This window comes from Antrostomus carolinensis, unplaced genomic scaffold, assembly GCF_000700745.2.
Source record: "Antrostomus carolinensis isolate BGI_N321 unplaced genomic scaffold, ASM70074v2 scaffold11236, whole genome shotgun sequence".
NCBI classification, from domain to species: Eukaryota; Metazoa; Chordata; class Aves; order Caprimulgiformes; family Caprimulgidae; genus Antrostomus; species Antrostomus carolinensis.
The window spans coordinates 15,306-42,285 of NW_010323968.1; the positions used below are offsets into that span (position 1 = coordinate 15,306).

The window sequence follows — 26,980 nt, forward strand, 5'->3', positions numbered from 1 at the left end:
AGTTTAGGCTTTTATGACTCTGAGCCATCTGTGAGCTAAAGGGACAGAAACCATCTAAAAACTGTGAAGCAGAGAGTTTGGTTTTCAGAATATTCTCTGAATCACCTTTAGTCTGCCTATTAAGTGGTCACGGCTGTTCTGCAACAGCCCCGCTGGAAATGCCACGGGTGTGAAAAACAGCAGATGGTTACTGGGGGTGGAAAGCTACACAAATCATTAGAGAACCGTGGAAAATTCATTGCTGACTATAAAAGTCAGTAGACAAGGGCAGCTGTAAACAGCTAGGTGAAAAGAGGAGGTAGGGACATGTAGTAGCTGCTCTGTATAGACTACTGCTATTTCCTTCTCTCAAAAACCACCAGAAAAGTTCTGAAAGAATCACATGTGAACTGACCATAAGGTGCAACACTCACAAATATTAACTCCAAGGTGGTTTTCCATTGTGCTGCAGCTTCCAGCTTTTAGCAGCACCTTGAATCTGATAATGGAATCATATAAGGACCCTGAAGGACACTTAAAAAGCAAAACTACTTGTTTTTTGTGTTATACAAGCATCACTGTTATATCCCAGCCAAACAATTATCTTCATCTGTAACTGACATACCAACATGCTGAGGATATGTGGAGTGTAAAGACAACATTAAGCCAGGAGGCCAAGGTAGGAATGGAAGGAACCTCTGTATAGCTCATCTTTCTCTGCACTTCTAACTTACAAAAGCCCAAGCTCTCAGACCGCAAACACAAATTGTGACCAAGCAATCAGATGACCAGGACCAAGGGAGGATTTTTTTCCCTGTTTATCCCAACAATTTACAGTATCTTTGAACAGAAGAGAGATATCTATTTCCAGTCAAGTCAGTGGGTGTGAATAACCACCTTCTAAGTATCTCATGATGACTTTTGCTTATGCTTAAAAAAGGTAGTTACTGCAGAAGTGGCAGAACAAGGAAAACTGGAGTTTGGTAAAGAGGGAGTAGCAGATACAAATCAGGGCAGGAAAGGAGCTAGAATGAAAACATGAAAATTGTACCATCATTTTCATATTCTGTACTGTTGTGACATTCCATCCTGTATTTAGGACTGCCATCCCTGATTATATTTTCTCTCTCCTCTTTTAGCTTTGCATTAGCAGGCTGAAAAACTTTTCACCTCCAGTTCCATAAGTACTCTGTGGCTGAGCAATCTTACATGTATTGTGTCCGTCAAAAATCAGTGTGTGTCGGGGGAAGAGGAAGTAAAAGAGACACTGATATGTCTAAGAAACAATCTCTGCCACCAGAGGTGGGGGTTGGAGTCACCATTTCCCCCGCCCCTCCATACATGCATCAGGCAGATGGCATTCATTTATCATACAAACACATCTGGCCATGTCAAAGGAGAACATAAACAACTATACTTAGAGAAAAGAAACCGCAAATGCTTTTAAATTTTATTCTTACTGGGAGGGTAGTGGCATCCTGACATGTCACATGATCCAGTGATAACCGACAGGGACTTTATCAAGGCTCCTGGCTCACCTAGCTTCACTTAGGTATTAAGTCTTGCAGTTACTCTTGGCTTGGCTGTAGTGCTTTGTTCATCCTGCAGACATGGCATTCCCAATTCCAGATACTTTTGCTGGGTCAAGACCAAAGTAATCACCACTAACAGAAAGGGAAAGTAATCAGATGTGAAACACAGAGACCATGTGATGAGCTACGTGTCAGGCTGGTACTGCACAGTATTTGTACAGACCAGTCAGAAATGGGTATTACAAATGAAGCTGGAAAATTATAATAGTTAAGAACATGATCAAGTGCTTTTGATGGATTTCCCAGAAAAGAGAAAGTCTGTTCAGAAATAAATGTAACCACTTCAAGAAAAAAAAAGTGCACCTAGTGATCTTTAAATCAACTTTTCCATTGGATAAATATATTTGAAATAGTTGTACAGTTCACAGTGGCATAAAGTTCTCTGATTGCTTGAGTGCTTGAAAATATCTCATCAGTAAAAAAATACCAGAGCTGGGGGAGGAAAACCCTCTCTCTGAATTCTGTACATGGGCAAATGCACAGGTTTTGGCAGGCATCAGGTCATTGGATCCATGGGAAACCAGCAGCATCACAGGACTGCAGATCACAAATCAGGGGATGGAGGATAAGAAGAATAGTAAGGCCCATTTTCCTGCAATAAGAACAGAATGAGCAGGTGAACAAAAGTCTTCTCCAATACACCTTGGTGCAATGGATGATGCCAGAAATAAACAGGTACTCCTGGCTTTGTCTTCTACAAGTACAGTGACTGCCGCAATTCACCCAGGAGAGGATTGTGCTGGTAATCAGGCAAAACCAGACCTTGGCTTTGCCTCAGTTTTAAGCAAAAAATGCAGATTAAAATTTTGCCATTAAGCCAAAGCTGGGATGCAAGGAAGCCACAAATGCCAGCACAGGCAGCCAGTCACTCAAACCAAAGCTGCTCATGCAGGCACACAGATCTGGCTATTACTTTGTAGTTTCAACACATCCTCTTCTGAACGATTTGGCTAATGCAAGCCATATTCATTCTGCCACTTGGTTAGAGACCTGAGATGGAGAAGGGAAGAAGTGGAGGGACCAACTCAAAGGCAGGGCACCCTTCTACAGCTCCATTTTTCCCCACTGCTTTCCCCCTGACCTTTCCTGCATGCTTGTTGATACATGGGACAGGGAAGATGAAACACAGCTAGTATTTCTTTTTGCAGTTGGTGTAAGGTATATAACATGAATTTTATCTTAACCACAGGCTCTTAGTGTGTTATGTTACAATTCTTGGCTGAAAGGTAGCCTGCCTTTTATGCACAGAGGAGACTGCTCTATTGGGAAAGGAGTCTGCTTCTTGGCCAAGCCCTCTACTTGGACTGATGTAGGAAAAAAAAAAAAAAGAAAATTTTTACTTGCAGAACAACTAGACTCTCCAGGAACCGTCTCTTTCTTCTCCCCATTTTTAAGATGTGGAAGTCAGCTTCTTTAAAGCTCTTCCAGAGCAAAATGGGAGAAGCAGAAGAACTACACAAGACTCACACTTTCCACATGCAATCACTTACCCTGGCATCATACTCGAGGACGAAAGGGGGGAGATCAATCTGTTCTGGGGGTATGGCTGCGAATAACTGCTGAAGGCTTTCCACATAGTGGATTTTGTCCTTTAGCCCTGAGACTGTAAAGGTTGTGAAAAACCATGCCGAGACCTGGAAATAAACCCCAACAGAATCAAATTAAGATGGTACTGTTTCAAAACTTTCAAGTTCAACATAATACTCCATAAACAGCCTTGAGTTAAATCTGCAACACTAGTATCATGGCAACAACACAATAAGGTCAGGAAGCACACACCAGTGACTGCTACCAACCACTGTCTTGAGAGCTTTCAAGCTAGTGATTTTTGACACCACACTCCTCCCCAGCTGCCAGTTTAAGATCCCTTTCTACTGCGAAAGAATGACAATTATTCTGCTATTTGTCTTCAAAAATCATCTGTGTAGCAGCACATTTTCACTTCCAGTTTAGCCAGCTCAGAATATCACAAATCATATAATAGTTTGGGTTGGAAGGAACCTTAAAGCTCATCCAGTTCCACCCCCCCTGCCAGCAGCAGGGACACCTTCCACTAGACCAGGTTGCTCAAAGCCTCATCCAGCCTGGCCTTGAACGCTTCCAGGGAGGGGTCATCCACAGCTTCTCTGGGCAACCTGTGCCAGTGTCTCACCACCCTCACAGGAAACAATTTCTTCCCCATATCTCATCTCAATCTCCCCTTTTCCAGTTTAAAGCCATTACCCCACATCCTATCACTACATGCCCTTGTAAAATGTCCCTCTCCAGCTTTTGAATATGATCTGTTTGACTTGACATCCAATAGAAGCATTTTCAACACCTTGCCTTCAAGTTTTCACAGAAAAGGCAATTCTGTGGAGAGAAAAAAAAGAGACTTTCAGCTGTTCAAAGGTCCCATCGAAATCTCCTCTCTGCTTTGGGCTGGCAGAGTGAGTGAGTGTGTCCTTCTGTTTTACCACATTTCTTATCAAAGCCTTATCAACTTATTCTACAAGATTTTACTTTAAGTACAGGCACCTCTGTTTCTTTTGGAGGTAAACAGGACAAGGAATTTTTGTTTTGCAAAGGCCAGTAAGACACCATTAATACTTCTACAAGTTATTAAATATCCCTGGTCAGATTGACAGTACAGGCTTTTACTTTTAAACTCACCTTCTCCAAAATTAAGCACTAAATTACTTTTTGTTTATTTCTTATCTAGTCTTTTCCTGGCAGATTGAAGGGAAAAAAAACACTTGTGAGAATCAGAGGTACTACAGGTCACAAATGCTAATATTAGGGACCACTCACACGGTCCTGGGCAACCAGCTCTTGCTGACCCTGTTTGAGCAGGTGGACTGGACCAGATGACTTTCAGAGGTCCCTTCCCACCTCAACCACTCAGTGATTCTATTTGATATTTGTACTTTGACTGTAGTAAGTTAACAGAGAAGCAACACCACAAGAAAAGCCTTGAGGGAAGTGGGAGCTTCAGAAAAGGTCAAGAAAAACGATCTGCCCGAATACAACACTTAAAGAAAATGTCAATGCCTAAAAACTGTGCTTGAATAACCATGCTGCCTCCTCAAAACAGTGTATTTTCATGAGAAAGGAACAATGAAAAAGAGGAAAGGAGGTAAAGAACAGGACAGAACATTCAAGATCAGTTTGTTATTTTAAGGGCAGAATTAGAGATTTTTGTTAGCATAAAGCAGGGAGACAGACTATTGCTGGCATCCATTATTTACTATATTTTTCTAAAAAGACCTCTTATGAGTGACACTGGATGACAGTTTAAAGAGTGAAAAATGCTCTCTCAATCATGTACCAAAGTAGCATGCACTCCAAGGTGTATTATGAATGACAGTCATTCAACATAATTGCTATGGATGTTTGATATATAAAATCCAAGAGGGAATATTTTTGCAGCCATCACAAAAACTGGTATCAGGAAAAGTGATTATTCCCCCCCCACCCCCTTCCTGGTATACAAGCCATTGCAGTTTGACACAACTTACCCAGTAACACTAGAAAACAAAGAGCGGGAAGCAGAAATATTTCTAGAGAATTTTTCTGTTATCACCATTCTCAATAATCACAGGTTACAGAAATGGTAATATGAGAGAAGCCATGTCCTTACTGGGAACAGGGCAGATAACTTAAACCAAATCCCTGTTAATGCGCTGAAAGTAGAATAAATTATACCACAGCAGCCAAAAAACGTTAGAAATCTAGTCATCTGCTGAAGTTCTTCATTTTTCTTGTACTGCAGTTCTGAATAAAAGGCTATCAAAGTCACTCTGCCAAGCTAGAAAACCACAGGATTAAAGTATCAGGTGACTTTCCCTCAAAAAAACAGTGCAGTACAGAAAGTATCTCAGCAGTCTCTTACTTGGGTCATACCCCAAAGAGAAACGTACTGAAATCTGGGAAATTGGTACAATTGGAAGGATCTTGTTAAGATAAGCCTTAAGTGATATGCAATAACCTTTTATATGGGCAACTGATCTCCAGAAATTGCTTTTATGACTGTTACAGGAAAACAAGACAAAAATTGTTCATGATAAATATAAAGATTATGAATATTTAATTTGAGTATTCAGGTATGTTTCCGTTTTGAAACATTCTTGATTTACAGGCAAGTTACTAAATTTATGAAAACATATTTTCTCTGTGCGAGGTTGTTTCAGATCCCACCACTGCCACTTCACACAACACACCAAGCTCTATAAAGCTTTGTTTGGAGAGCTCTCTGAAGAGGGGAGCTGAGAGGCTTCACACAAAACTGCCCCAAAGAGCCCTTTATTTATATTGGCAGCTAAAGCAATAACAAGCAGAAGTGCATTTACATGCAAGAATATGAAGGAACTTGTGATAACACTTCAAGGGTATCTTATCTAAGACTTGGTGGTGTTCACATCGCAAGAGCTGCTGCCAGCCTAAAAAACGGCTGTTGTCTATGATGCAATTTCATCATAAGAATGGTCACATTTCAGCAGCACTGAAAGAGAATCAAGTTCTTCACAGATCACAAGAATGCCCACATCGCAGCATGAATAAAAGCAGGATTAGTGTACGAAAACAGATTGTGCACTGACACACCCTGCTTCAGTTAAGCTGTGCTTTAGGATAACTGCGGAACCCTTCTCCCTGCATACTGAAAACCATATATTCTAGATAGGCAATTATCCTCAGAATATACATAATTTAAAAGTTTCACATCTAGAAACCAAAGAATCATTGTGGGCACTACAAAGCACTTTCAGGACTATGCTTGTTTTCTAGGGGCACACAAGTTTCCAAGAGACAGGAAGAAAAGCCTCTTGATCCCTTTTAGCCCACAAACAAGCAACACAACTCGAACAGATGGCAGACATCCACAGTGCCAGGATTCAACACCGCAGTGAAATGGACCATTTATATCAGAGATTTAAGAGTGAGGTACTTGTATAAGGGTGATGGGTTCTGGAAGCCGCATGAATGCACAAGCCTTCCTCCTACATTTGAGACATAGGGTATTTTCCACTATTTCTAGGGAAGGAAGTCAATGCTCCAAGTAGGAAGAGGAATGTGCCAAACTTTTATTTTATTTTATTTTTTTTTTTTAAGAGATTTGAAGCTTCTGAGCTCGCAATCTTACACAAGGAGAACAACCCCGAAATAGCCACAAACAGAGGGGAGAAAGATCATTCCCTCTTAGCAGCCACCTTCTCCACCAGGACTTTCTGCTGCACATTCCTCATCATGTTTCATAAGCTGATGGTCTCTGCAACAGCCAGCAGCAATCCCACTTGCCTTTCAGTTAGAGAAAAGGTTTGGCAGAAAGACATGGACACACATCCTCTTTTGCCTCCAGCTGTGCTGCTAGAATAGGATACAAACCAATTCCATTTCCAGCAAGTTAGAGAGCTCAATGCCTCTCACTCTCCCTGCTTCACACCAACTATCTGTGTGCCCCACAAATCTGCTGAGTCCCACTGCAGTTCCCAAAGGGACAGAGAACGTGTCAGTGGACTGGTGAACATGAGTTCTCATCCTCCACCAAAAAAGTGTTTCTCAACCAAATAGAAGTTTGGTAAAAGAGGAGGGGGATAGAGTGCTGCTGGGAGTCTAAAACACCAGTACTTCCTAGTGTTGACTTCTCCACTCAACTTCGTGACCTTAGTAATGTTCTATGAGAACTCATGCATTTTCAGGAGCATCAGAGCTGGAAGCTTTAATTCTAGCACTTGGACCTCAGCTCTGTACTCTGTGAGAATAATTAATATCCCAACAGAAACTGGAAGGTTTGCTGTTGGGAAGACTCAGTCTCATCTACATAAAAACAAGAAGCAGCTCTAAATCTCATGCTGTCCCAGCAGTGCACATGAAAATAAAGGACTGTGGAAATTTAGCAAAGAAATTCTTGCTGAACATGTGCAAACAGATTTTTTTTGCAGGCATATAATTTTCTCAAATTTGATCAACGTCAGCAAAAGGCAGAATAAACACAGAGCTTAATCTGATGTGAACATGTAGAATCACATTTCTAACTGTTAGGACAAAATTTTAGGCAGGGCTGCTGCTGACACTTAGTTCATCTGAAGTACTCATATTGCTGCAGTACGAGTAGTGTGTATGAAGTACAGAAGGGAGCGAGCTCCATCTTCTGTTGCCCCACGCAGGTCATAGTCAAGGATAGTATCTTACTGCTTGACAAGTTCAGGTTTTCATCCCCTGAAAGCTTAACGATTTTTCTGCACTCCATGTCACAGAGGCGTGCTTCCCATCTTTCTTTGCTACTCTACAGTCAATAATACTGACTAATGTCATTGCTGCTTGACACACCGCCCTCTGCCCTGACCAGGGCAGCTCTTCAGTGATATGCAGCACACATGCAATACCTCTCGTGGGTAGAGAAAAGGTGAAACATTCAGGAAATGAACTACACAAAAAAGAACTTTAAGTTTTTGGTCATGGTTTGTCATCCTGCCAACCAGACAGCAGGAAAAAGAAGAAAATGTTTCTCTTGGAAAGAAGCGAGATGCAAAGCTTCCATCTCTCTCTGTTATGAGCACATGCAAAACAAGGCACAGACGGCTGCCTGCATTGGGGTTCAGCTTATTGCTAAGGTTAGCTACAGCTAGATCAAAGCTGGGGATGAATTTCAAGTTCTGACCATGGATCCAAAAGATACTGCCTAATTTTTGAAGTCTTCTATACACCTCCATGTTCCTCATATTATGTACGGTCTTATGTGCTACCCCACCAACACCCAAACCATTGTTTTCTTTTGTACTATATACCTCACCTTTGAGCGAAATGTTGGGTGAACAAAATACAGTGCCTTCAAGTTCCTCTTGTACCTGGTTTAAATAAAGAAAAAACCCTTTACAAGTGAGTTCTAATTAAGCTCACCTATACAACATAACAGTCAAAACATAGATCATTTTGCTTAAGTGCCTGTGATGTAATTTTACAAAGGGCAGATACCACAAAAGTAAGTATAAAGGGGGGAAAAAAAAGCAGAATGATTATTTTTCAGGTAAAAACATTGTAGCCTGCAGTCTTTTATGTGGACAGTGAAAGTTACGGACAAATTATGACTGCCCACGTTACCCAGACCTCTTCCCTTACAACTAGAAACATACTTTTAACAGTGCCAGGCTTCAGAAGCTCCACCTCTGGATACAGACAGACAATAATACACCCAGTACACCTCTCAACAGCTCCAGAAGAGAGACTGTGACAGAGCACAGAACTTCCTGGTTTGACAGATGGTTCTGAGATAGAAAGAAAATATATCTTCCTCCCTGTTGCCTTCGTTAGTTATTTAGGTCTTTGTCTCGGCAAAACTCTTGCACAAATACATGGGAAACCAGATGCAGGGAATGACAAACATTTGCACATCAGAGGAAGACTAGAAGGGGTTCTCCTCTTGATACTCACTTGGCATCAACAACATCATAGAGTTTCTTCAAGAAATTAGAATCTAGTTGATTGTAATCATTGGTGAGTGTATGGAAGTACACCAGGACATATTCCTTCACTGCAATATGATCCATGACGTGGATGAAATACAGAAGAGCCTGAGACAGAAAGAAATAAAGTTTTTATTCGCAAAGAACTTTTACAGTTGCATTACATTTTAGTATGCTTCCTTTTAATGCATTCACAAATCAGGAATCATAAGACATGGGTGGCATGTTTGAGCTACAAAAGCAAGGTGGACATTCCAAGTCTTCAACTTTACTGTAGTCATTTAGATCTCTTTTTTTGTCTAGCTGACCTCACAGATGGAGATAAATTCTTGCTGTTTTCATGAAAATCTAATTTGACTTGTTACATTTCACTCTTCATGTCTTGACAGTTCTAGAAGCAAGCCAAGTCTCTTTATTCTTAAGAGGGAAAAGGAGCCCATGTTAGGCCTGTTTCTCTAAAAATAGTCCAGTTCCTCCTTGAGAAAAGCCACCTCAACACACACCAAGTCTTATAAGGAAATAATTTTTTACCTGCCAACAAAAATAGTTTATATTTAATCTCTTAAGTCTTCTACAGATAGTATTTCTAGTATTAATACTGAATTATTCCTATAATCAGACTTTCACATTCTGAAAATGTGAAATATTCATATTTAACCAGCACTACCCTGGTTTTACAAAGCCTTACCTTTTCCATGTCTATTAATGTTACAGGGATATTCCTTCCAACCACCACCATCACTGTGCGACCGCAGTTATCCACACCTACAAAACAAAGAAAAATATGCCTCAAAACTTCTCTCAGGCATGCCAGGTTTTAAGAGTCAGTTCCTTTCAAACTAAGGAGAACCACCCACAGCTCAGAATTTTTGCAATGCATCTGGTTTCCATCTTAACAACAGAGGAAATACACTGGAGTTACTGTTCTCGCTATACCGGTAGCTATTCTGGTTAAAAAAATAAGGGTGCGTCACATCCCAGAAACTTAAGCTTTAAGGGCTGCAATTTTATGTTTCCTGTATATTCCACATTTACCTAAATCTCAAGTAATAAAGTGGTTTTTATTTTTAAAGAAACCTTCACTTCCATTTCTACCACCAAAGCAAACTTATTCCTAGAAAACAAGCTCTGAAATCTAATGCACCGATTCCCAGAGCACGCCTTACGGATCACCTGCAGCCCACTGAGCCTTGTCTAAGGCAAACAAGACAATTTAAAATTGCAGCTACTGAGTAGAAGGTATCACACAGCCTTGATATTTGCAGAAAGATCATGGTAGGTACCTGCATTTTCAGGAGGCCAAACATATCAGCCAAAGTGCTGAAGAGACTTTCTCTGCAGAAACACAGCTCTGCTTTTGAGAGCCTGACTATTTGCCTGTTTCTTCCTGTCACAGTGCAAAGCAGTATAAAGCCACTGAGAGTATGGCAAGTTTTTACATCCAAGACATACAGAGGAGAGCTACACATACCTAACCCGAGGGAAATATAGCTAGCTTTTGTTCAGGAAAGCTGTACTAAAAGTTGCTTTGGTAACTGCTTATTCTCTACACTAATCATCTGAAAGCAACATTCATTTCTTTGTAACAAAAGGGTGGAGATAGTTCATCTTTTAGTCTGAATTATGTCTTACAGAGCACCTTATGCATTAGTTTAATCTTACAGTACTGATTTACATCTAAAGCTATACATAATTCAGGATATGCATGTATGCTCAGATTGTTAAAGCAGAGCAGTTTTGGAGTTTACTACACAGTCTTTCAAAGCCAATCAAGAGAGAATTCCTGCTCTACTGCAGAGATGCTGCCTAGTTCTTGGCCAGGCTTCTAGCTTAATAACATGATGTATTGCATACTCGAGTCCAAACAAAATATTACAGTTTTATTTTGTATTTTTACTTTAAGACAATATACATCACTCATCAGTACCCTGAACTTACCTGTCTGGTACAAGGCTTTAAGAGAAGCAATATCAGAGAGGTCTTCAGCTCTTGCCTGACACAGCCAGCGATTATAACTAGAAAATTAAAAAACATCTGGTCAGATCTAATCCCCCTTTAGATTAGCATTAGCAGTCTGAAGAGGGATATGGGGAAGGAAGGACAAAACAAGCTCTTTCTGACTGAACCCTCTCTCTACTATTGTGGTTTTCTGACCTATGGCACAACTACCAAGTTGTTAAAGAAATTCTGGGGAAAAAAAAAAACCAAACCCCACAACATTTGTGTTTTTCACTGGAGTAATGTTTCTACTACTGTGGTTTTCTGACCTATGGCACAACTATCAAGTTGTTAAAGTGCTGGGGAAAAAAACAAAACCCACAACATTTGTGTTTTTCACTGGAGTAATGAATATACCCCAACTACTAACTATAGTGGCACTGCATTTGGGCACTTCAGTGTCAGTGTTTAAAAACTATTTCTTTAAAATTTCTTTAAAAAGTCTAGAAGTCAAACGCAACTACACAGCAACCAGTGTCACATATGGCTTTTTTTTTTCCTCCTTTGAATGGTGAAAAAATTAGTGCCTCATCTGACAAAACAAGACAAGCACCACGCCTCCAGAGGACTCCAGCATGGAACTGGCTTCTAAGGAAGTGATCATATGCATTAGGGTTAATGGGGTAGGGGGGAGGATTAAAAAAAAAAGATAAAAAAAATTAGCATTAATTTATCTTTCTGGTTTGAAAGAAGGAGGAAAAATATTTTTGCTATCTGCCCAGAGCCTCAGGAGCAAGTGGGCAGTATTGAAAGCAGGTGACCTCACTACAAAAAGTGGTGACATAACAGTGACATCTCGTGGCAAAGACACAAACCACCTGGCTGGATGCAGTGGGCATGCTAGTGGGTTCCATCAGCTTCCCTCTTCCTCCTACTGCCTCTTCCCTTCTCCCTTCAGGCCAAAGAGGCTGCGATAGCAATCGAGGGTGACACCAGGCTTTATCTTTTTTCTGTATTTCCTTGCCAGAAGATTAGATTTTACAGACAACAAAATCATCATAAGAGTTGGTCCTCTGAATAGCTAAGTAACCCAAACCAGTCACACAGACAAGGCAATTCTCACTTCCTCTGATGCTGTTTTTGCAGTGCTGCCTCTGACAACTGTCCCTGAAGGATGAGGCGTCTCTGTTTATCAACGTCTCCCTCCATGCGGGCAAAAGCATGGGAACCAATGAAAGCCAAATCTGCCTCCAGACCCTCTTCATCTGAAGCATCTGCAGTAGAAACAAAGGTATTGTAACATGTTCAAGCTGTGTACCACACAGCAATGCTGCTGATGAACTGCTATGTATCCCCATGAGCCAACCCAGTCGTCATGCTACAAACTAACATAAAAAACCCACCACGTACCATGATGTGGCTCTGATATCTCACCAGTACCACTGACAGATTATAGCGTATGATTGATAACTACAGACTCCCTTAAAATGTTGGTTTTCCTGGAAACTAACTGGGCAAGACCTGGTCATCAGCTTGTAAGAAAGGGATAATGGTTAACTCTCTCAGAAAATAAAGTCTGGAGAGAGGGACTTGGGCTTTACAGTTATCCTGCTTGTCATAGGGGGGGAAATAAGTATGCAGAAGGACAGATGCTGCAGCTTTATTCAGTTTAGAAGCTGTCCTGTAGAAAGGCTTCACTTTTTATATCGACACTGCTTGAACAGATGCCATAGAGCTGGGGGTAACCCGAGTCTGAGGATTTTTATAGTATTGTTTACAACATGACTGTGTGATGAAGTACAAGAGCACAAGTTGACTTGCTGGTGACAATACCAGAATGCTCCATTGAACTTGATGCCTTCAAGGAATGTGGCTAAACCTTCTAGCATTGCTTCTCTGGGCAATGTGGATGGGAACTGAGATGCCCAGTTTTAGTGTGACATGCTACAGTAGCAATGGGACAAAAATGCAGGATTTTGCTATCCCCATTGGCTCCTACATACACAAAACGTGTAATTTCGCAAATTAATAGGCAGTGGGTGAATGCCTCATGCTGATCAGCCACAGCTGCAAATATCACTCTAACCAACAGTTTGGACAGGAAAAAAAAAAAAAAGATTAGAATTGGAATGGCAGGAATACCTACATCAGATATCAAACTGTGAACAGGAAAATTAAGTTGTCTGTATCCTCACTGCGTATTCAGCCTTATCCCAACTAGCCACGCAAAAGCAGAAAACCTTTGAAACCCATTCTGAGTTACCTGCTTTCGATGGTTTAAGGCTTTGCCTGAAGAAGTGTAAAACTTCCACAGCACTGCTTAATAAAAAAGGCAAAGCATGTAAGCTCTGCCCATTTAGATATTAATTGTTTAGCCCTACATATATCACCTCCTCAACCCTAACATCTGGGCAACTTCAGACTTTCGAAACTGAGCTTTGCCAGCCATTTCCCAAATACTAATATCTGGGCTGATCTAGTTCCTTTGTCTTTTAGGGAGTTTCTCCTCATTTTCATTGAGCATCTACTATTTTGATGCACATGCTGTATCAACAGAATCTTATCATTTGAGACAACATTTGCTAACATATAAGCAACATTTTGCTAATATACATGATAGACCATTAACAATAACGCCTTTTTAAGTTAGGGGCTGCACAAGATTCTGCAAAAAACCTGCAAAGTTCCTAATCACCTTGGGAGAAAATCTGCAGAGGGAATTAGCTACCCCACCTCTCCCCCCCGACAAGAAAGAAAAAGACAGAAAAACAGCTCTACCACATCCTCTAACCACAGCACTCTACACAACGAGGCAGAAAGCAGAAGTTACTGCAGTGGAACACATGAAGCCAACAAGACAGCTTGACAACTGCCTTCATTAGGTGAGGTGGGGTAGGAAGCCTTTTGTTTTTCCATGGACTTTCACACAGAGGTACTACTTATTCGCAAGTTCAGTTAAGAACTCACCATCTGGAACACCCGGCTTTTCAGTAATCCTGATCTGCCGCTCGGGTACTACAGGCTCCCCTTCCGCATTGCCAATATCTGCAGGGAGGTAAGGCAAGGATTGTATCTCTTCTTCCAACGATCTTGGAAAATACAGGGGCAGCAACTTCTGGTAAGTGGCCTACAAATAAGAAAAATGCGTGAAGGTCTATCACGCATCCTCGCTCTTCAGTTAAGTAACACCTGCCCTTGTAGCAGGGACCTTCTCAGAGGTTTGGAGGCAAAGTACCACTTCCCTCAATGGCTTGTTTTGGGCTGCTACCTGGCAATAAAGGCAGATAATCTTGATAAAGATTAACTGTTTGGGTTTTTTGGTTTTTTCATACTAGCAAGTGACCTTGAGAGGACTCTGCTTTAACCTGCATGAACTCAGGTAGACTGCAGATACTTTAGCTTTGTAATGAAGTTACAATATGCATGGATGACAGACTTCAATGAACGCTGCTTATATTAAAATGCACCACTACACAGACCACCTTTAGTGATCTGACTGAGAAAAAAGAAAAAGCAACAACCAGCCAAGAGAAAGCCTCCCCACATGAAGGAAAACAGTGAAGAATCTCTACTGGACATTTTAATACTTCATGTGTTCTCTCCAACTGATTAGCAGTTTTAAAACCCCCAACAACTTAGTTATTTTCCTCATCCAGATGCCACAGAACCTGAACACAGTGGGTGCTCTGCCCAGGAACATCCATTAGCATATAAAAGAGAAGTCAGTGTTCAAACTGCTAGCATCTGGCTGAACACAGATCAATAAATGTCACACTGGTCATTTCAACAAGCCAGTGAGCAACGTTTAACATGTTTGTAGGTGATCTGTGGGTGTCCTAAACTGGCCTTTTGAGAGGCATGAGAAGCAGCATTGCATAAGGAGGAAATCTCGTATGAGGAATTTCCCTTCTGGCTGGCAGGTACCATCCAGCAGAACTGCATGATATAACCACTAGTATCAGCTCCTGTTCATGGCTCAGAAACACAGAAGCCAGAAGTGGAAAGATTCTGAATACGTCCATAGTGACTGCTAAGAGCATAAACAGTACTGGGAAAGCTGCTGTGCTAGTCAGAGACAGAAGGATGCTGTAGGACCAGAAGTCTGTGGGAAATCTGAATCCAGCTCTACAATGCAGGAGTTAATACTGCTGCAGAGAAGATCAAACATGCCCATGAACTTTGGAGGAATGAACATCAAGGAGATACCTCTTCAAGCTCAGAGACTGCAAACACCACCTTCTCCAGAGTTTCTCCATGAATCTCCAGGAACCTTCTAACTGTGCCTGCAAGGAAGAAGATTAATTGTAGTTAGCAAAATAGGAGGAGAAATTTACATATATGACTACAAATGAGGAAGTCAACAGAGCACAGAGTAGAGAAACACACCTCTCTCTCCTCACACCAAATAGCTCCACTGGTGTATGCAAGTGTGGATTAAGTGGTAGTTTAACACATCAAATAGGTTGCTGGCCATACTGGAAGTTCCATCTCCACTCTCTCCTCCTTCTCACTCCAAAGATGAATATAAAAAGAGAAAAAGCATCTCTCTGATTTTAGCTTACTAGGTATTCCTCAGTCTGTGGAACATGATTTTATGGCCCTTCAAAATCAAGCCTTCAAAATCCTTCCTTTACAGAGTACTATGCAAATTGCCAAAACCAGATATTCTTAGAACAAGCCATCGTGCCCTAAGTTATCAGGAAAGCAAGATGATAAGCAAGCCACAGCAGAAGCTGGTACAAGACAGAGTCAGCCACACAAAGCCTCTGGGTCAGCTATGCTAAAGAGGCATATAAAAATATATTTGTAAATAATGAGAGAATTTATTTCCTCTATTACTTTTTTTGGACTCTCCCAAAACTTTAGCATAATCCAGGGACACAGTCAAGTTCCTAAGCAACATATCCTTGTACAGATGAGGTCCTTGAGCTGCAATCATCTTGACACATGTCAGGGTTTTCAAGTGCTTTCCTGTCAGACTGCCAAGAGAGAAAGTGTGCAAACAAATAGGTTGGTCTAGCAGTATTTTATCAAGTATCATATAGCCCTACAGATACAACAGAAGACAGCAATTAAGGAAAGAAGTCTACTCTACAGAGAATATATTACTGTGAGTTCCTCAAGATACAGCAGAGGAAAAAAAATAAAATAAGTTAAAAAAGAGCTATTTTCAAAGACTTCCTGTACAGAAATTCATGTGTAAGTGGGTTGACCTGCAACACTACTTTACAGGACAAATGCAGTTGTGTGGTTCCACAGCAAACAGTTTTCTGAACCTATGTAAGAAAGATTTCCCCAGTCAGCTTGCACAGCCAGAGGAAAGCCCCCTCCTTCCATCTGCAATAACTTTCCTATTGTGCAGGAGTACCATGCAGGAAGGTCCAGAGACTGGGTGGGGGTGATGGAAAGCAGACAGGAACAGACCAATAGAAATTAAAAAGTCAAAAAAGAGAAGGAAAAAAGTAAGAATATTTTTCTCTGAGCACTTTTGTATTCTTTAAGTATTGTCAGCTTAGGAAATTTTCTGGTTTTTTTTTTAGTAGCCTTCATTTTTTTCTTTAGTATAGTTTCCTCTTGAAACCAAACACATTTGAAAACTTTTAGCATCTACAATGCTTTTTGGTTAAGAAGTTCCATAAAACAAGTAGTGTAAGCCGAAGAATGTTTCCTCTTGTTTGTTCTGAACCCGATTCATATTAGCATCATTTGAATGTTCTTATTTTGGGAGACTGAACAGGTGATTCCTATTCACCATTTCCAGGCCACTCATGAGTTCATACACATCTATGACACTCCCTTCAAGTTCACTGTATTTCAGTTTGAAGAAGACTTTAGCTTAGTTATTTCTTGCCTTTCCCTATTCTTGGTGACCTCCGCAACTTCTATTTCTACTGTATTTTTTCTTCTTAATGTGCAGCTTTAAAGGGTGGACAAAACACAGATTTATAGCATAACATTCTTAATTTTGTTGTGTCTAACTCAGCTTTGCTGTTTTGAACTCCACTGAACTGTTGTTTTCATGGGACTATTATAATGTTGAGATTTTGCTCCCTAGGATTAGCCCATCATTTTGCATGTGAAAGCAGAAATAGGGGTAGGTCAGCAAGGGAAGAATATCACTTTACATTTGGCTATGCTGATGACACTAACATGGCAGATGAAATTCACTGTTGCTTTAGGTCTGTCTACAGCTATTCAACAGTAAGGCCTTATCTTTGCTATTCTGAATAATTTCCTATTACCAGCAAATTCTCTCACCTCACTGTTCAGCACCTTTTCCAGGTTATTAATTAATACACTGAAGACTGCAAGTTCCAGCACAGATTCCCATGGATCTTTACCGATAGCCTCTCAACAGAGAAAGGATCATTTATTTTTTATCCTCCATTTCCTGACCAACCACAGAAGGAAAGCTTTGCCTTTTTACAGCCTCTAACAAACTGCAGCTCCCTAAACAACAGTTTCCCCACATCATCAGCACTCTGTCAGAGGTAAGCAATCTGCTGAATACTGCCATCCAGTTTAGGTCACTTTCCAACAAACTTACGCAGTGCTATGTGTGTTGCATCCTCCAAGGGGTAGCATCTTTTCAGAGAGTTAATGACGCAAAATCCTACAGAGCACATTGCCTGTTCCCTGAAATTCAGAAAAAGGAAAAAAAAATAAATTAATAGAAGGTCAGATGAGAACAACTGTCTGTTAGTACAGTAGACAACATCAGTACTTTTTTTCCTGCCTCTGTGCAGCAGCAATCCTCTTTCAGGATTGTGCAGGAAGACTCTTTCCTGCAAGATGCGTACATACTAAGCAGAGAAGGAGGGAACCATTAATGATTCCACACTGTTTCCTCTTGTGTTTGTTCTCCAATTTCTCCTTCTACCTCAGTGTCCTGGTTTTGCTAGGATAGAGTTAATTTTCTTTTTAGCAATTAGAATAGCTGTACTTTAGTTTCAGTGTGTCAGTTCAGACTTATTATGAGAAGAACCTTGATAACAGTACTGGCGTTTTTAATTGCTGCTGGAGTTCAAGGCCACCGTGTTTGGCTGGTTCACAGCTGCATTAGGACTGGGAGGGGGAAGCACAGTGAAGAGCAAAACCCAAACTGGCATCTGGTTGTGCCAATGAAATATTCCAGACCATATCACATCATGTCAGTACATTAACCAGGGCTGACCGGCAGACAGGGCACTTCTCTTGGGGATCGCTCAGGCTCACTGTTCCGGGGTTTCGGTTCAGGACCGTCTCGGCTGCGGGATCGCTGGCTGGCACAGGCCGGGCATCGGTCAGTGGGCGGTGAGCACTGTGTATCACTCATTTGTATAGTCTGTTATCACTGTTGTTATCATTATCATTTTTCTTTTAATTAGTAAATAGTTTTTATCTCAACCCGTGAGTCCTTGCCCTTCTTTCCAAATTCTCTCCCCTACTCCTTGGGTGAAGGGGGCGGGGAGGGTGATAGAGCAGGCTGTGTTTGGCTGCAAGCAAAAGGGTGAATCCACCCAAACCACCACACTCAGCTATGTTGTTCCTCCAATTTCTCATATCCTGAATGAAGAAGTTCTTCCCTCAAGCTCCCTGCAATCCTTTCCAAAATACTTTCCTTCCTGTATAGGATTGACAGTGAGGAGAAGGGTGTGAAAAGAAGGTGCTCTTTATTGCAAACATTCTCCCATTCCTCCACCTCACCTATCACTTGTTTTGTTACAGGTGTGGACACAGACCATGGTGGTTTCACTTGGCTAGCAGCCAAGCACAGCTGCTCACTCACTCTTCCTCCCCAGGGAATAGGGGAGAGAACTGGAGGGGTAAGGAAACTTGTAGGTTGAGGTAGGATAAAACTTACTAATTTCAGTAAAATAATAATAACAACAGTAATAACAGAATAGGCAAATGAGTGATGCACAGTGCAACTGCTCACCACCAACAGACTGATGCCCAGCCTGTGCCAGCCAGCGATCGGCAAGCAGAGACCGTCCCAAACCGAAAACTGCAATCCTGGAAAAGCAAGTTCAAACTATCCCTGAGAGAATCCCCAGCTTTCCAGTCAACCCTCATTAATGTACTGAATCCGACATTATAAGATATAGGATATCTCATTAGCATATCCAAACGCTGCTTTTGGGCTTTACTAATTACTGCACTCCCTCCCCTGACCTCCCCCTTCCCCGAGTCCTTTGCACCTGCAGACCAGCAAAACACAAAGTCCTTGGACTTGCAGCAACAACTAAAAATGTTAGTATGTTATCAATGTTCTTCTCATAACAAATCCCATATTGAAACCAAAACACAGCGCTACTCTAGCTACTAAGAAGAAAATTAACTATATCCTAGCAAAACCAGTACACAGACCAAAGTGGCTTACTCAATCCTAGGCATCATTAGATAATCACTGGCCTGGAGTGGTACATACTTTATGATCAATGAGATCATTCCAGCAGAGAGCCACATTTTTAGAAAAGTAAAGCAGGGGTGTTGCCAACAGTCATCAGAGGAGTTTGAGCAAGCTCATAGTTAGGAGACAATTTCACAAGTGTCAAAAGCTACTCTAGAGAACAGACTAACTGAAAGACACTCAGAATTCTGTAAGCAGAATTATTAGAATGTTTTTAGCAAGTTTCAATCCAGACCTGACGTTGCTTATTTTTTCTGAGGAAGAACAAAACTGGCACATACCAGAAGTCTTAGCTGCAATCTTGATTATGAAACAGTTACTATTGCACTGTAACACAGTCCAGACTTGGAAGAATTGATCTTCCCAGCCCTAAGAAACCGTGAAGTATATTTTCTGACATTGCCTTTGTTCAGGTATTTTTTGTGACTGCCACCATTACAACAGCTGTCACAGGAGAATAACAGGATACAGGAAAGAACACAGGAAAATACAAAGCAGAAAGATCAAAAAACGTGTTAGCTAAGAGGAAGTAGAAAATACCACAGATGAAAGGGGAAAAACTAGAAACCCATCTGCACCAACTGTGGATTTAGAAATAACCTTGCATCCTGACTCAGAAGTTTAGGTGGCTGTTGTATGAAGGCAGAGAGGCCACATACATGAATTGATACAGCAGTCAGATCTGCCTGTGGATATGCCCTTGTGACTGCAGAGAGGCGTGAAGTTGCTGCTTGAGCAAGCTCATATAAAGCTTCTTGCGGCACAGAGCCCGATGCAATTATCAATGTTGCCTCTCCTCAAAGTCACTGAATGCTGCACAGCTCTAGCTACACTGTTTCAAGGACTTGAACCATCTCAGATATCTCTGCAATTTTATCTACACCACAACACAGATAACAAAAGGCATGAAGTATACTACAGAACCACTAACGTTCTTATGTCCTTAACCAAATCCAGTATATGTGAGAAGGTATTCGCAACCATCTGGCCTCTGTGCAGACCCCAGCATCCAGAACAGATGTGTGATGGATGGCAAACCCTCCCATAAGTTGTGTCCTTGGATGGCAAACCCTCTCATAAGTTGTGTCCTTACTTTGCGAGCTGCAGAACGTTGCGGTAACAGCTGTACAGAGAACTCTCAGCTGCTGTGCGATACCGGCTCTTGTATTTGGGTCCCACTGTGTGAATGATGAAACGTGCAGCCAAATTAAATCCTTTAGTGAGTTTAGCCTCGCCAGTCCTGCAGCCTGAAAAATATAAATACAAGGATAAATGCCAGTGTCATGATAAGAAAGCTAGAAGTATGCAAGCCCTTGATTTCCTCCAGAGTCAGACAACTCCACTTTCTGTACAGAAGTCCGCCTTTTAGCCCTCAAAGTTTAAGGACAGCATTCCATCTCTTAACAGCTGCTTAGTACCACCTAGTCAGGGTGAGGAGGTGAGAGCTGTGCTCGTTCCTCTCCATTTTAAAACTATGCCTGTAAAGCCTAATCAGAAATTGCAGGAAACTGTCTTAATTGCAGTGCTTACTACGCCACATACACAGCCAAAGGGAGAAATGACTTAACAGTGTGCAGAGAATTGAAGCACAAATATGCTATACAACCAGCAATAAAAAGCCCTGAAATTAACAAATTGGTTTGGGGAGATTGTTTTTTGGATAAAAGGACTACAAGCCTCCTTAATCAAACCCACCAGCACGTTAACAGATCAAGCATTTCTTTCATCTATGCTCCCAGAACAAGGTAGCCTCTGTTTTGCAAGCTTCTTCGCATCCACAAGGCAGGAGTATGATTCTCATGGAGATCACAGCTTCCCTGAATGACTAGGTGTCTAGTTTGAAGGCACTGAAGTTCAAACAACACATTTAATTGTACCATTCCCAGCACCTTCCAGTTACATACTTGAGGATCATTTACTGCATGCTAGCATACTTTACATCTTTACCTCTTTCTGGTTTTGACTGTTCTTTGGCTATCCCCCTGCAAGTTACTCATATTTAATTCTTGTAGTTTTTTGCAAGGGAAATCAGTTTGTCAGAACCCTCAATGACATCCATAGAGACCCCTCTATTCCCTTCAGTTTGTCAATACATTTCTGATAATTAAAAATCCAGGAACAGTTACTGTGTTTGTTTAAAGTCTCTTTTTAATTTTGGCACCTGGAAGAAGAGTCTGCTAACTCTCCCCTTCTTCACCCAGATCTAGCCTGCTCCAGTTCTGGACAGCTGCAGAAGTACTTCTAGTCTTTCTCTTCCCCTACCCTCAAAGACAGGCATTTTCCACCTTCTTCCTTCTGCTTGTACAGCTGCACTTCAGCTTTCTGATCTGTCTAAAAACTGACATTTTCACTGGATTAGCTTTCAACCTCATCTTATAGGTTGCTAGTGCCCACAAAAAGGAACGAGGTGTGAATAAGCAGCTGTGACCACCCTTCTGGCAGCAGCACTGCAGTAGCCTGACTTAACTCAATCATGAAGCTGCCCACTGAATAGGAACATTCACCTCTCCTGCTCCACTCTGTCCCTTCTGGTGCTCAGGCAGGCTATGTGCATGAAAGCAGATTTTATGGCAAGAGACATTCCACGTTAAGAATCTCTCTCACTGAAAACTTTAAGCATGTCTTTTTAATGGCAACAACACATTGCCTTTAGGCCAGCACCTTGTAAACTTTTTATCCAATAAATTACATCGTTAGCTTCTACAGACCTCAACCTTTTTTCTTCTGGGTTAATCAGAAGGAATATAACAGCACATTAAAACTAAGCATACTCTTCTGAATTACTGCACATCCTCCAAGACACCTCAGCTCAAGAGAGCAACTAAGTAAGCACAATATGGAAAAAGTAGAAACTCAAACTGAAACACTTCATATATCAGATATCAAGTTACTGTTCTTCCTTCACGGTTCATCCAAGTCACACAACTTCAAAAGAACAAGCAAAGGTCTGTAGGAAAAACTTTCTTGTGAAAAACAATGAAGCAAGACTGACTGAGGTATAGTTGTGAATTCAGCGGGGAAACTAATAAATTCAGACAACCATATGTGGTATCAATAATCTCTAACTACACTTCCATCACACACAGTGCTTTCCAATGCCTTCTGCCTGGAGATCTCTACAGAATTTATAAAACTAAAATAAGCAGTAACTATTATTCCTATTTGAAGATACAGGATGAGGTGAGCTAGGGGAGTGAGCTGCTCAAGGTCAAGGTCTGTGGCAAAACTGGGAACAAAGTATTTAATACATATGAAAAAATCGTATTTTTTTTATCCGATGAGATTTCAAATATTAGAACAGCTTTCTCTCCAAGTTTAGAATGGAAAGTCTGAATCCTCCATATAAAGTGTGCAGTGGAGAAAAAGTCTCACTGGAGCTGAGTGAGACTACTATGCATTGCTGTTACAGAAGGTCTTTATTAGACTGCAACAAGTATGTGCTGATAGCAAGCACGTATCAATAGCACTTCATTTGCGACCCTCGACCCTCAGCTGTAGTATTTCTGTGTTAATCAAAACTGCAGACTGTTCCCAAGCTAGCTGAGCCTTAAAAGAAAGCACAGGCCTTTGAGAGGTCAGCACGTCACATGCTGTAAGATCATGATTTTTTTCTTGGAGTCTATGAAATATGAATATATAACAAGCAGTAGGAATAAAGCAGGAGAGAACTAACTGAAAATCACCACTGCACTCATTTTACAGCTTTAGAGCAAAGACTGTACATTTTCACTTTTTCCCCCCCAAGAACATTCTCATATGAAAAAAGTTCAAGGTTAAGTAGGAAAGAGCGCAAAAGGAGGCAGAGGTGACAAAAGAACCAAACTGATTTCTTAACTAAGCTCCCTTCCACTTCTGCTGCTGTGACAAACACATTACGGGTGCACAAAAGCCAAAGCTGTAACCCAGCCTCTCTTTCCTCCCCCACGCAACACACCAGTAGAGCGTCACAGAATAACTGATGGCTGAAAAGCTCTTGTCACAAGATTAAAAGGACACTCATGCACAGGGAGTTTGTGAAGCTGCAGAATGCATTACAGAGGTGGAGGATGCAAAACTACATATAATTAATTCAGCATGGTAAAAGGGAATTTAAGAAGTTAAGCCCAGCTTTTACAAATAACTCCCCACAATGCTGACAGACCTCAAATTTTAAGGACTCCTTGAAATGTCGTCCCTCTCTTCTCACCTTACGGTGCACACAAGAAACCCAAGTTTATTTTAGAAGAGTTCTGGCGTATATAGCAGGGTCCTAACTATTCTGTAACATCTGGCATTAATGACATTAAGGGCAGTTAATGACAAAACAAGGGGACATGGGTTTAAGCTGAAAGAGGGGAGGTTTAGATTAAATATTAGGAAGTTCTTTCCTGTGAGGGTGGTGAGACACTGGCACAGGTTGCCCAGGGAAGCTGTGGCTGCCCCCTCCCTGGAAGTGTTCAAGGCCAGGCTGGCAACCTGGTCTAGTGGAAGGTGTCCCTGCTGATGGCAGGGGGGTTGGAACTAGATGATCTTTAAGGTCCCTTCCAACCCTAAATATCTGCTGTGTTTTAACAGTTGTTTCAACCCAAAGGATGCACACTGACTCTTCCATCTCCTACGCAATACTTGCTCTTCCTCCTGTTTTGCTTCCAGGTTACTCACAAAAAGAAAGCTGAATCAGCAAGACATGATTTTATAAAAACAGAAGATGTCTGTTCTATTGTAGTTTAAGCTACTCAGAGTTTGTATTAGAAATATTAGGGCCCTTCTATCCATTTTGTTACTACGTGATAAGGAGATAAGAGCTGTTACCCAAGACAGTGAGCAGTATTAATCAGGGATCAGTCAGGTCTCAAAATTCATCTCAGTACTGCAGTTACTAGAAATGTGAATTTTTAACTGAAAATTATATTAGACTTCTGTATGACATTGGATAACTATAAAATCTCTGTTTCTAACACACAAAATAAGGAAACTCTTCTTTTCATCTAACAGGCACTGGGAATAAAGCTGAGTATTTGTAAATCTCACTATCAGCCATAAACTGTTAACAAAGAATCTAGGAAAAGCAAGCTTCATCTGTTTCCAGAACAGCCTTCCATTACAGATGGTCTTGTAACTTTATTAGAAAGTAATCTGTTGTGCAGAACAGGCAAATGAACCAAACAATTTATGCAGTCACTAAGACTTTATTTGGACATGCAGCATTTTATCATTCCATCTATTATTGCCAGAGATTCCTGAAAGACTTTGTGTATGTACGAATAGCCTAAACAAGGACACGCAAAGTGTATATTAGAACCCACTTAATTTCTGCAATGGTGAACTTCAGTTCCTGTCTTCCACAGTGTATACACACTGAACAGGAAAAAAAGCAAAATCTGAAGATGTACAGGACTGGTCTTTTGAGTAAAAGCTCTCATCAGCTATTCTAAGTGACTTCAGATAACAATGGGAATTATTGTACCACAAAGTAAGGGCTCAACATCTCTAACATCTGCCACAGATTTTCAATGATCTGTAACCCGAATGGCAAAAAGAAGAGACTAGATTGGCATGTGTTTCCTCCACTTATTTCACATTAACAACAAACATTGGGGTGAAAAAAAAGCTATATCTTGATTTTAGTTTATGCCCAAATCCTAATGCTTTGTACTATGCAAGGACAGTAGATTTCAATAGGATAAAAATGTCTCCAGCCACTTACCTTTGAGCTTCTGGAGTTCATCCCTCAGGTCGGGCCCAGCATGCATGAATATACTTTCAGATACTGGATTCTTATCGGTTAGGGACTCATTACTGGTATTAACTATGGCTGTGCAGTTCAGTAATGCTACATCTCCTTTCCTGAGGAAACAAGGAAAGGGTTTATTGCAGGCTAAATGTCAGGTTAAACAGGATATTCTCAAATAAGTGCTGACAAGAAAGGAAATGCCAAGTTAAAAGAAAAAGCATTAACAGTGCTCCAGTGCCCACACAGTGTAGCACACCCTGACATGCTCACCATGCAGAATCATCCTTTGCCTCTAACTGATAAAGACTGCACACCACCTGCCATTTTCTTAAAATTGCCCAGCCTCAGCGGTAACTTAGTGATGTAGGTAGAAAAGGCAATGTTCTGGGGCTGTACATAGCTGTACGTAGCCAGCAGAACATGCATAGCAGCATGTGAAACTGATGGACAGTAATATATTCCCAAAATACCTGTATTCTCTCTTGGAAATAAGAGGACAGTCCTTGTGGTATATTAGCTTCAAAACGTCAACAATTTTTTCAATGTACTTTTTTTTGGTCTGCATACACACTACTCAGGGTGCCTCACTGCTGCTGCTCTTCCTCAGAGCACTGAAGATGTAGAGTGACACTGCAGCTAGTCAAGTTTTTATTGCTTTTGTTCCAAAATTGTGAACTTGCAATTTGATCACGTTCATTCTGCTGTTCAAGGATCAGACACGCACACGATAAGCACAGCAGAGATGCGCAAGAGACAACGGAGTAGCAGAACTCTGACCTGCTTTTTGTCACAGCAGCAGCCACTAAAGATTTTGGGATCAAAGAGCACAGGAAGGGAAATAAAAGATTCCCACACACAGGAAGAGATTCAAACAACAGTTGAAATTGCACACTTATTACCGCCAACTCATAAGAGATATTTAACATTTTACTTCTCTCTTTCTTTACTTAATCAGGTTCAGGAAATCCATGAACAGTCCCATTTCCTGCATGTACTAACCAGAAAGAGGTTCAGGCTGATCCCTGAGTCTGTCCCCCTGATAAATTCTTCTCCATACTGATTAACATAAAGTTACCCATCTAGAGAGCAGGTCTGAGTATCTGAGTTACAGGAAACAAAACAAAAACTGATGGAGTAAGTTCACCTCAGCACGCTGTACTTTAGCAATAGATTTTGTTAAAGAAATGTGGAGACAAAACACAGATTGTAGAGAAAAGAAGAAGAAAAAAAAAAAGACCCCAAAGCAAGCCACAAGAACCACATGAAAGAAAGAAAAACAGATCTAAACCAGGAAAGTGAAAGCAGAATAAAGCCAGAAAAGAAAGAGAAAAAGCTAGTAGACAGCAAATGTATTTTTTAAAACTTCAAACATTTGCATCAAAGTGCTCAATTAAGTTTTGATATTAAACATACAGCGTGACAGTGGGAATTACAGCTCCAGTCTGCTGCATCAAGGAATACTACAAACATGCAATTTATAACCCATGGTGGAGCCAATCTCAGACTTGCAGATTTACAGTGAACAAAAAGATAATTTTCTTCTCAGACCTGTAATGTTTGATGCAAGAAAAGAGGGCTTGAAGGCTTTACTGTACAGCACCAATTGTTACACAAGGCCACTGGATAATGCAGCAAATGGAGAAGGGATCACAAACACATCAGAGCCAAATGGAACTTACCATAAGATTATTTTTGCATTGATGTCTTTCCTGTATGGAAAAGGTGATCTAACATCAACTGGAGCTTTTTCAGTAGGATTTTGGTGCAAGTCCAGCTGCTTTGCCTCATAGGCATCAGTCCAGCCTGGCAGACTGTCAACGTCCACAAACTGGGAAGGAGCACCCAAGGGATCCATGGAATGGAAACAACAACTCCTTTCCTTTGCTAACTTGTCACACTCCAATTCTCACTGGAGTCTTCCAGGTGC

At 41.1% G+C, this 26,980-nt stretch overlaps 1 protein-coding gene across 1 annotated transcript; it reads right to left on the reverse strand.

The window, feature by feature from the left end:
* Positions 1–1,894: 1,894 nt before the first annotated feature.
* Positions 1,895–26,980, reverse strand: GDAP2 (ganglioside induced differentiation associated protein 2). Its single transcript, XM_010170770.2, has 13 exons — positions 26,733–26,980; positions 25,027–25,166; positions 20,434–20,587; positions 17,496–17,584; positions 15,155–15,231; positions 13,916–14,075; positions 12,072–12,222; positions 10,949–11,025; positions 9,699–9,775; positions 8,979–9,118; positions 8,341–8,395; positions 3,062–3,205; positions 1,895–2,163 (listed from the first exon to the last, which is right to left on the reverse strand). The coding sequence occupies exons 1-13, from the start codon at positions 26,906–26,908 to the stop codon at positions 2,116–2,118; spliced, it is 1,488 nt and encodes a 495-aa protein (XP_010169072.1). The 5' UTR covers positions 26,909–26,980; the 3' UTR covers positions 1,895–2,115.

Excerpts from the sequence above, each read along its gene's own strand:
- GDAP2 (XM_010170770.2), bottom strand. The coding sequence starts at position 26,908 with ATGGATCCCTTGGGTGCTCCTTCCCAGTTTGTGGACGTTGACAGTCTG. Across the intron at positions 11,026-12,071 it reads CAAAAACAGCATCAGAGGAA|TTATAATCGCTGGCTGTGTC; the intron begins GTGAGAATTGCC and ends TTAATTTTCTAG. Across the intron at positions 9,776-10,948 it reads TAAAGCCTTGTACCAGACAG|GTGTGGATAACTGCGGTCGC; the intron begins GTAAGTTCAGGG and ends TTTGTTTTGTAG.